The following is an 11153-nucleotide window of genomic DNA, read 5'->3' as shown; positions in this document are numbered from 1 at the left end:
CATTTATCATACTTTTGCTTCCATATGAGCTTAATTTGTGCCGAGGTAATATGTTAAATGTTCGGTGGCTATTAGAACTTACTTGTATTTACAATGTCCCTATTTTATTGTATCAAATATTTACACACCCTTAATCAAAACAGTGAATTCTTGGATTTATTATCTTAAAAACATGTCCTGCGCGCAATATTGTTGGTGAGGAAATAAATTCCTTACAAGAGACAGCCACAAGTACAATGTAGAAAGAATATTTTCAAATGTCGAAAAACAGGATTGGCCCAATTCCTTGCCTTCTGTGCAGAAATGTATTTTACAGTGCAGATGTGTGCCCGACTCAAAATGTAAACTGTAAAAATGTGTATGATGATACATTTTTAAAGGGAAAAGCGGACATCCACCCGTCCGTAGCAATTGCTACAAAGGAAATCCATACGGGTTCCTCGAAAGAAAAGCCTCAGAGTTGAAGAAAAATTCGTGCTGGTCCGGGACTCGAACCCGGGACCACCGCCTATCCGGGGCAGCCGCTCTACCATCTGAGCTAACTTGCCGGCTAACAGGTGGGAGGGCGAAGTCGAATTTGTCGACAACACACGAAGCAAAAACAAGTGTTTTACGTAGTAGTTCTGCGGAAACCCACAAGGTGGAGAGAAATAATTAATAAACGGAAAGGCAGACATCCACCCGATACATCAGTTGAAATAAAACGTGGGAATGAATCAGGCATGGTGGACTTGACATTTGACTAAAAACTCACATTACTCATGTATGTTAGTTATAACAAGTTCTTTCTGTGCTAATAATGAACCAACTGCCGTCACTTAACTTCTCGTGTAGCCCCAGATACAATAAAATGCTAACAACACTATATTGCATGCTGTCATTCAAGTACATGTATTAATGTACCAAGAACCGACAATGCAGACTCATTAAACACAAGCATTTATTTGGTGCTCTCATGAGACAGACATAGCAAAGCTCAATGAACAATCAATTGCTCTAAAAATGTACCTATAGGTAAAAAAAATAGGTGTAAATTGGGTAAGATCAAGAGACTCCAGGATGAACCATGCATATCAGAGCCTTGTCAGTGCTGTCTCTGTGTACTTATTTCTTTCTACATCCTCGTTCAGTTGCACTTACACACTCTATCACGGCTTCAATTCAGCTCGCCCGCCAAAGTGAGTGGATCTAACAGAACAAGTCTATATGTACCAAAAGACAATTCTGAAAAAAAAATGTACTTACAGAAATCAGATCACTGAGATGTCTGTAGTGTAATAATAGGTATTACAATTAACATACACTTTCTGTAGGGGCATTCACACGGTAATTTCTGAGATCAAACAAAATGTTGAATACTATTGGAAAAATAAAAAGCACAATATGACAAAGCAAATCCTTGATTTTACAGACTTCATTATATCGAGGTTTAACTGCATATTGAATTTTTTCTCAGCTATAATGGCTTAGTGGGGTCAGTTCTCATAACTCCTTTTGCTCTGTGTTCTATAACACCTAGATAAAAGATCAAGAGCAAATAGGATCATCCCCAAAAAAGTGTTTCAGTGACCGTTTAAGAGGAAGACTTAGAACAGGGGATTGGATTGGAAAAACTTTAATAGAAGTCCTGCAGGACGCACGTCAGCGCGCAGTGGGCGTCTCCCACGCAGGGACCGACAGGGAGTACCTGGCGGCCGCTGCGCGACCGCCAGGTACGTGGGATAGAATAAATGCGTGGGATAGAATAAATGTTTTTTCTCGACAACTGCTGCACCAAATTTGATGAGGTTGTTTGTATTTAAAAGAAATAGTAAGAATCTAGTGAGTGTTCATAGTGAATGCTTTATTTAGGCCGCGAATCTCTTGATAAAAATTGTTGAAAATCACAAGTTTTCCGAAAGCGAAACTATCAAGTATACAACTCTAACTCGGCAATGAAAAACATTTATCACAATTCTGTCAAATGCATCAAATAGGACACAACTAAAGCGGACAATACTGATATATTAAACAATGCCTTCAAATATAGCACCAATATGTGAGTAGGACTTTAAAAAAACGTCATAAACAATGTAACAAGTTGACGAAAGATATAAATTGATACATCAGATTTCTCCGCTTTTGATTATCTACCATATGCAGTTTACAGAACTACGATAACTATTCTAGGTGCAGAGCTGCGAATTTAATAACTTCTCGTTTAAATTTTTTTCAAATCTTTGTAAATTGCTATTATAACATTAAGGCCTTAAATCAAGATTCTGCATCCAGCACCCACTAGAATTTATCTTTTTGTCTCAAAAGCAATAATTCGTCCAGTAGTTATCTCAGAAAAGTGTTCCTGCATTTTACATGTATCAGAGTTGGGCCCGAGTTAAACCTTCCCTTTATGAGCACATGAAAACATTTGTGCTACCTCATGCAGTAGAACACTATGCGACATTCTACACATTTGTAGATTTATAATTCAGATTTCATTCAACATCGTTCTTGACCTACCCTAGAGTATCATGGTGCTGTGATCCCTTATGTCTGTTCAAGTTATGAGACTGTGTAAGGGACCTGGAGCAGACGTTACAACTATACGGCCGGTCACCTGCATGAATGAGCTGGTGTGTCTTGGGGGCATTCTTCAACGACAATCTCTGAAGGCATTATTGGGCTTTGAAATGGCTTCTTGCTTCATGTGTCTCAAGGTGGACCTTTTGGGAGAAGCTCTGAGAGCATGAATGGCACGGATATGGCTTCTCACCTGTGTGAGTGCGCAGGTGGACTTTCAGATGGGCCTGTTGTGAGAAGCTCTGAGATCATGAAGGGCACTCAAATGGCTTCTCATCTGTGCGGGTGCGCAGGTGGCACTTTAGGTCATATCTCTTTTTGAAGCCTTGAGAGCATAAAGAGCACCTGTATGGGTGCGCAGGTGGACTTTGAGGATAGACTTGCGTGCGAAGCTCTGAGAGCATCAAGGGCACTCAAATGGCTTCTCGCCTGTGTGGGTGCGCAGGTGGCGCTTTAAGCCATATCTCTTTTTGAAGCCCCGAGAGCATGAAGGGCACTGATATGGCTTCTCACCTGTGTGGGTGCGCAGGTGGCACTTTAAGTCATATCTCATTTTGAAGCTTTGAGAGCATGAAGGGCACTGATGTGGCTTCTCACCTGTATGAGAGCGCAGGTGGACTTTGAGAGTAGACTTGCGTGCGAAGCTCTGAGAGCATGAAGGACACTCAAATGGCTTCTCACCTGTGTGGGTGCGCAGGTGGGCTTTCAAGTGGGCCTGTTGTGAAAAGCTCTGAGAGCATGAAGGGCACTCAAATGGCTTCTCGCCTGTGTGGGTGCGCAGGTGGCACTTTAAGTCATATCTCCTTCTGTAGCCTTGAGAGCATGAAGGACACTGATATGGCTTCTCGCCTGTATGGGTGCGCAGGTGGACTTTGAGGCTAGACTGGCGTGTGAAGCTCTGAGAGCATGAAGGGCACTGATATGGCTTCTCGCCTGTGTGGGTACGCAGGTGGGCTTTCAAATAGGCCTGTTGTGAAAAGCTCTGAGAGCATGAAGGGCACACAAATGGCTTATCGCCTGTGTGGGTGCGCAGGTGAACTTTCAGTTTAGCCTTGTATGTGAAGCTCTGAGAGCATGAAGGACACTGATATGGCTTCTCACCTGTGTGGGTACGCAGGTGGTCTTTGAGGTTGCACTTTTGTGAGAAGCTCTGAGGGCATCGAGAACACTCAAATGGCTTATCGATTGCCTGGGTGCGCAAGTGGACGTTTAAGCTGTATCTGTTTGACAAGCTCCTATGACATGAAGGGCACTGAAATGGCTTCTCGCCAGTATGGACGTTGGCATGTGCTTCCAGATGAAACAGTTCATCAGCCTCATAGTCACATAGGTGACATTGGTGGAGGCATTCTTGCTTTGAGTTGTCACAGTTGGCAGTTGACGGAGAACTAGAAGGCCTCAATGCTGCACAAATAAAACAAAAGTAGGTAAGAGTTATGAAATGCCAAAAAGAACACAGATGCTAAATTTGATGAGAAGCTATCTTTTTTATTATTTGAGAGATCTTCAGGGTGCCTTAGACTGCGATAAACATATGAATTTCTAATCATTTTTAGTTTACAAGATAATTCTGCATTTTAATGCTTTATGACCCTGTTTGTGAAGGTACTTATAAAAAGTATTTTAGACAAAAAAAAATCATAAGTGACAGAATGTGGAGTGCTTGACGACTCTCTTGGATTCCTTGAGCCTTAAAGAACACTTTCAAAAATGCTTTGACCAAGCTTGCTCTCTTAACCTTAATGAGCCCTTCAGGCCCGTAGGCCTTATTTGCCACTTGCCAAACAATTTGTCTTATACGAGAGATCATCAGTGGGTTTCTTCTTATCACAGGCTTAACTTTGTGAATGTTTACGTAAGTTGAGATTGCAAGGAGCCCCCACTAGAAGATACCATAGTTTTCTCCATATAGTCCGCCACCACTTACAGCCTGCATCCTCTTCCAGAACAGCCGAGAAAGAAAATAAAATGTGCGCACGTATACCCCACGGAAATACTTGCGTGCAACCTTCAGATGTTCATAAAAACGGTATATGTTTTGGATAAATGATTTGTCCACGTTGTATCTTTAGCCAGTGACTCTGTTTTACTTTTTTGGACAGGAGCTGGGCCATTCAGCATGGCCTATCGTGATCCAAGTTCTACTTTGCCAGTGTCATGTGCAATTCAGAAGAGTATAGGCTTGGGCTGGTTGGTAATACATAGTTTCACTGAAAGCATAGCATGGAAAGGAAAGCGCTTGTCCTCTCCAGTGTTTGTCGATCGTGCTTTCCACGCTACGTTTCCAGCGTAACTATTTGCACTATTTGCAAACTGCGAAACGCAAAATCAGGACCCATGCAGAAGAGGACAATGACCAACAATGCAGGAGGGAGAATGGAGCTTCACCACACAAGGTTAGAAAAATGGTGGGGTTCCCCAGGACATGTCTTGTTTTTTCCTGGATATTCAGTGTACTTATTCTAGATATTTGCAATTTGATAGCATTTCAGATATTCATTTTTTTCTAAGAAACTGTTTTGTGTATTTTATGACAATTGTAAAAACTGCTTTAACTTTTCTGTATTAACTTTACATTTCCATTACTTAGTCTGTTCCCTATAGTACTACGCTGTCTGTTAAGTTTCAAATTTTCGTGGTTTCAAAGATTCAAACCACGAAGCCGATCTCCGCACGTGAGCTAGCTTCAAAACCGGCATCGCAGAAATTTTCGGCTGCCCTGGCGTGCGCAAACTTCGCGCAGAACAACGCCTACACAGCCTATCCCAGCAAAATGGTGAAACGTTCACCAGCTACATAGAGGACATCGTCGACCTCTGCCGGCGTGTCAACCCAACAATGGCGGAGGCGTGCAAGGTACGTCACATCATGAAGGGCATTTCCTACGATGCCTTTGATATACTGCTCTCCAAAAACCCAGGCACTGTTTCTCTGGTAATTGAGCTTTGCCAGAGTTTCGACGAGATCTGCAGACAGCGTCTGCTCACGCGGCGCCCCCCTGCGTCCGACGAAACCCTCGCGAGCATGACGGCGGCTCCAGAGATTGACTCCCCGCTTTGCCAAATAATAGAGCTCGTCCATGCTGAGGTAGCTCGTCAGCTTTCGCTGCTGTCCTCAGCCACGCCACCACCTTCGCCTTTGCCGGCGAACCTTCGCCAGGTCATCCACGAATACAGCACAAGAGAGCAGCAGGCAGCGTGTCTCAACCAGAGCAGCTCAGGCAATCTCGAGCTCGCGCCTCCCGGGTAACTGGCGATGTGGTTGCGGCGCCGGGCATTCCCCTTCACTACAATCGCCCCCCACAGGAAAAGGAGCCATCCTGGCGACTCATGGTGAACATAGAATCATGGGGTCGTAATACGGCTTCAGGCGTTGTACGTGGACGGCTTCACGACCACGACAGCGTTGGTCTGTAGGTGGCGTGACAGCCTCGACAATATAGTTCACAGGCGTTGTCTGCGCTACAACACGGTAGGGTGTTTGATATTTGGAGACAAGCTTAGATGAGAGTCCAGCAGGAACGGCGGGAACCCAAAGCCACACAAGCGAGTCCGGAAGAAAGTGAAAATGCGGGTGATCATCGTCAAGCCTAGATTTTTGTTTTCATTGGTCGACGGTTGTAAAGGAACGGGCGAGCTGACGGCATACCTCTGCGCGGCGGGCAGCTTGAGAGATGGGCGTACATTTGGATGAGTCGGGTCTGTACGGAAAAATGGTGTCCAGGGTAGTTGAACGTTCGCGGCCATACAAGAGGAAGAATGGGGAGAAGTTTGTGGTCGCCTGCGGTGCAGTGTTGTAGGCGAACGTGATGAATGGCAAAATAAGGTCGCAATCAGTGTGATCAGAGCATGTCGCCAATATTTGGAGAGCATGTCACCAAGGGTGCGGTTAAATCTTTCCGTCAGACCATTAGTTTGAGGAGGGTAGGCGACGGTGGTGCGATGAACGATGCGACATTCAGCAAGGACCGCATTTACGACTTCGGAGAGGAAGACACATCCTCTATCACTTAAAAGTTCGCGAGGTGCACCGTGACGGAGAATAAAGTTTTTCAGGAGGAAGGACTGTATATCGCGAGCGGTGCCAGCAGGCAGAGCGGCTATTTCTGCGTATCGCGTCAAATGGTCGATGGCGACTACTATCCAGCGGTTCCTGGAAGCCGTGCTCGGAAGGGGTCCATACAGGTCAATGCCAATGCGATTGAAGGGGCTGGCAGGATACGAGATTGGTTGGAGTGGACCAGAGACATGCTGAGCGGGAACCTTGTGGCATTGTCACTGAGGGCACGACCGAATGTACTTGCACACAAAGGTGTACATGCCACGCCAATAGAACCTGGAGCGAAGCCGGGTGTACGTCTTGACGACACCCACATGTGCACACTGCGGGTCAGTGTGGAAGGCAGAACATATTTCATCACGAAGATGTCGAGGTTTGACCAGCAACCATTTGCGGACGCCAGAGACGTAATTCCGGCAATAGAGAAGTCCATCCCGAATTTTGAAGTGAGATGCTTGATGGCGCAGAGCTCGAGAAAGTGAAGGTACAGTCGACGGGTTTGAAAGGAAGCGGATAAGAGTACTAATCCAGGCATCCTTGCGTTGCTCCGAAGCTATGTCGCAGCCTGCTGGGAACGAAAGTACTTGGGCAACGGCAGAGAGGCAGGCATCGCTTTCGGTTGACACGGGCGAACGGGAAAGCGCGTCGGCATCGGTGTGGCGGCTGCCAGACCTGTAGACAACGCGCATGTTGAAATCCTGCAACTGCAAAGCCCAGCGAGCTAATCGACCTGAGGGGTCCTTCAACGTGGACAGCCAACAAAGCGCATGGTGGTCTGTAATCACGCCGAAGGGGCAGCCATAGAGGTAGGGTCGAAATTTACCAAGTGCCCAGATTATGCCCAAACATTCCTTCTCCGTAACGGAATAATTCTTCTCGGCTTCGGTGAGGGTGCGCCTTGCGTATGCAACGACGTACTCGCCGAATCCAGATTTGCGCTGCGCGAGCACAGCGCAGAGTCCAATACTGTTGGCGTTGGTGCGTACTTCGGTCGGAGCTGTCGGGTCTAAGTGACGCAGTATGGGCGGCGAGGTCAGTAGACGACGCAACTCTTGGAAGGCATCGTCAGAAGCTGACGACCAGGCGTAATCGTTCAAATCGCTCCGTAGAAGCTGATTCAAGGGAGTGGTGATGGACGCAAAATTCCGAATGAAGTGGCGAAAGTAAGAACACAGGCCAAGGAAGCTGCGAAGTTATCTTACGGAGCAAGGTTTGGGAAAATCAGCAACTGCATGGAGCTTGGCGGCGTCAGGAAGAATACCGTATTTAGATACTACATGGCCAAGGATGGTGAGCTGACTTGCGCCAAAGTGGCATTTCTTCAGGTTGAGCTGAAGGCCGGCGGCAGTTAGGCACTCCAACACTTCCTCCAGCCCACAAAGATGGGTGGGAAAATCGGGCGAGAAAATGACCACATCATCTAAGTAGCACAGGCACATTTGCCACTTGAGACCACGCAAAAGGTTGTCCATCATACGCTCAAATGTTGCAGGGGCGTTGCAAAGCCCGAAAGGCATGACACGAAATTCATATAGGCCATCTGGTGTCACAAAGGCCGCTTTAGGTTAGTCTTCGGGTGCCATGGGGACCTGCCAATAGCCGTTGCGTAAGTCGATAGAAGAGAAGAATTCCGCGCCTTGGAGACAGTCAAGGGCGTCGTCAATTCTCGGAAGAGGGCAAACATCTTTGCGAGTTATTTTGTTAAGACGACGGTAATCGACACAGAGTCGAATCGATCCATCCTTCTTCTTAACAAGAACGGGAGATGCCTAGGAGCATGTCAGCTACTTGGTCGTCGATAACACGGCGCTCTGTCGCGGATACCCCATATAGTTTTTGTCGCAGTGGCGCAGTGGTACCCGTGTCGACGCGATGACAAACAGTTGACGTGCGGCCCAAGGGAACATGCCGGCAGTCGAAAGACGAACGGAACTTGTCGAGAAGGCGTAGAAGCTGGGCGCGTTGAGAAACAGTCAACGTGTCGGCGATGGAGCTATGTAAAACATCGGGCGAAGTGGGCTCCTGGGCAGGCTTACAGGTCACTCCGCCGACCTCATGAGTGGCGATGGGACAAGTTGGCATGTCAATGACGGTAGCAGAGTCAGGGTTACAGGTCACTGTAACCCTGACTAGGCACGGCCAACACACTAGGCACGGCCAACGCACTCCCCACGAAGCAAAGTGAGAGGACAGGATAATCGGTTGGCGACGAGCAGTCTGCTGATGCCAGCATGAACGTCCAAAAGAACGAAAGGCAGCGGGGAAAATTCGCGACGATCGGAAATTGCAGATGGCGTAAAAAGTGCCCTGGCATGAGCAACAATGTTGCATGACACTGTGGCAAGGGCAGATGAGTGCGGTGGAATTGTAACGTCTTCGGCAAGGAATACTTTATCTTCAGGTTCATGAGCGTCAAGGAGTGGGGCATTACACCGAATTTCAAATTCAACTTCAGCACGAGAACAGTCGATGACGGCCTTATTAGCGGAAAAAGAAGACCCAGCCCAAAATAAGATCGTGGGAACAAGAACACAGCACCAAAAATTTCACCATGTAGAGGAGGCCGTTGATCACAACGCGAGCGGTACACGCAGCTGCAGGCGTGATGCGGTCTGCGCTGGCAGTACGAAATGAAACGTTGGACAGTGGCGTCGTGACTTTCTTGAGCGAACGGCAAAGTTTGTCACTAATAACTGAAACTGCGGCACCAGTGTCAACGACGGCGAGTGCAGCGACGCCGTCCACACATACGTCAATAACGTTAGACAGAGAAAGGAGAGGCGTTGGTCTGTTCGTGGGTGACGCAGTTCTTGCCTCTGGAATTGTGACGATTAGTTTCCCCATTCCGGCGAAGAATCATGACGGCGCATCGGCAAAAATGAGCGGCGTCGAGGCGATGGAAAACGGCGGCCTACAAGAGGGCGGTGGTCCGAGTAGGAAGACATCTGGGCGGGGTTCTGGGACGCGGAGGATGACGGGTATGGGGAAACGTATGGTGCGGCGTCGAAGCTACGGCGGTAGGACGTTGCGCGGCGACGACAGAATCGTGCAACATGGCCAGGTACACCACACGCAAAACATATTGGCCGGTTGTCAGGAATGCGCCATTGTCCATTGCTGTACCGAGGCTGAACGAAGTGAGGTGAGCGCAGTGGCACGACCGGTGGGGATGGCGCAAAGGTCGGAAGTGGTGGCCGCGCGAGAGCCTCGGCATAGCTGAGAGGTGCAGTCAACTCGGGAAAAGCAACGGGAGTCGGCACAGGCGGAGTCTCGCGGTCAGAAGGGAGAGCTGCGCACACCTGCCCGTGGTGACCTGGCGAAGGTTGGCCGGAAAAATCGAAGGTGGTGGCGTGGCTGAGGACCGCAGGGAAAGCTGACGAGCGACCTCAGCACGGACGAACCCTTTGAACTGGCAAAGCAGGGAGTCCATTTCAGGAGCCGCGGTCATGCTTGCGAGGGCTTCGTCGGACGCAGGAGGGCGCCGCACGAGCAGACGCTGCCTGCAGAGCTCGTCGAATCTCTGGCAAAGCTCAATGACCTGAGAAAGAGTGCCTGGGTTTTTTGAGAGCAGCATATGAAAGGAATCGTCGGCAATGTCCTTCATGATGTGACGTACCTTGTCCGCCTCCGCCATCGTCGGGTTGACACGCCGGCAGAGGTCGACGATGTCCTCTATGGAGCTGGTGAACGATTGACCAGTTTGCTGGGATCAGTTTCGTAGGCGTTCTCCAGCGCGAAGTTTGCGCACGCCAGCGCGGCCGAAAGCTTCTGCGATGCCGATTTTGAAGCTAGCCCATGTGCGGAGATTGGCTTCGTGTTTTTTGAATTACAGCTTGGCGACGCCCGATAAATAGAAGATCGCGTTGCCGAGATTTAGGGGATTCCAGCCAATCTTCAACGTCTTTCTCATCGGTGCCGCTGAAGATATCAGGATCCCGCTGACGCTGAGCACCGGCACATACGATGGCTGGAGTAGCCGGTGGGGATGTCGGGCTGGGGTAGTCAGGCATGACGGATGGCAGGGTTCGGGTGCGTAATTCCAGGTTGGGGAAAACCATAGCACCTCTACCAGAATCCAATATGAATACAGCCTGAAAGAGCAGCAAGCAGCGTGTCTCAACCAGAGCTGCTCAGGCAATCTCGAGCTCGCGCCTCCCGGGCGACAGGCGATGTGGCTGCAGCGCCGGGCATTCCTCTCCACTACAATATATATATATATATATATATATATATATATATATATATATATATATATATATATATATATATATCTATTGTGAGCATTATTCATACGCTTCATATTCTCACCTGTACATACTCATCATCACCGTTTTGAGGCCTGGTGGTGGGGCTCTCACTCGAGAGAATAAAGAAGAGACTGGCTGCCTAAACCTCGTCTCACAAGTCTCATATATATATATATATATATATATATATATATATATATATATATATATGATAAGAAGCCAACAAACACTGACACGAAGGACAACATAGGGGAAATTACTTGTGCTTGATCAATGAAATTAAGAAAC

General features: G+C 47.9%; 1 protein-coding gene across 1 annotated transcript; it reads right to left on the bottom strand.

The window, feature by feature from the left end:
- Window positions 1-926: 926 nt before the first annotated feature.
- Window positions 927-10252, bottom strand: LOC140212945 (uncharacterized). Its single transcript, XM_072284048.1, has 4 exons — window positions 10235-10252; window positions 9918-10156; window positions 5349-5557; window positions 927-3963 (listed from the first exon to the last, which is right to left on the bottom strand). Exons 1-4 carry the CDS (start codon window positions 10250-10252, stop codon window positions 2963-2965), a joined length of 1467 nt encoding a protein of 488 aa, XP_072140149.1. The 3' UTR covers window positions 927-2962.
- Between the last annotated feature and the right edge of the window lie 901 nt (window positions 10253-11153).

This window comes from Dermacentor andersoni, chromosome 8 (genome assembly GCF_023375885.2).
Source record: "Dermacentor andersoni chromosome 8, qqDerAnde1_hic_scaffold, whole genome shotgun sequence".
Lineage (NCBI taxonomy): Eukaryota > Metazoa > Arthropoda > Arachnida > Ixodida > Ixodidae > Dermacentor > Dermacentor andersoni.
Note: the sequence above shows the minus strand (reverse complement) of the source record. Positions and strands in the feature narration are given on the sequence as shown.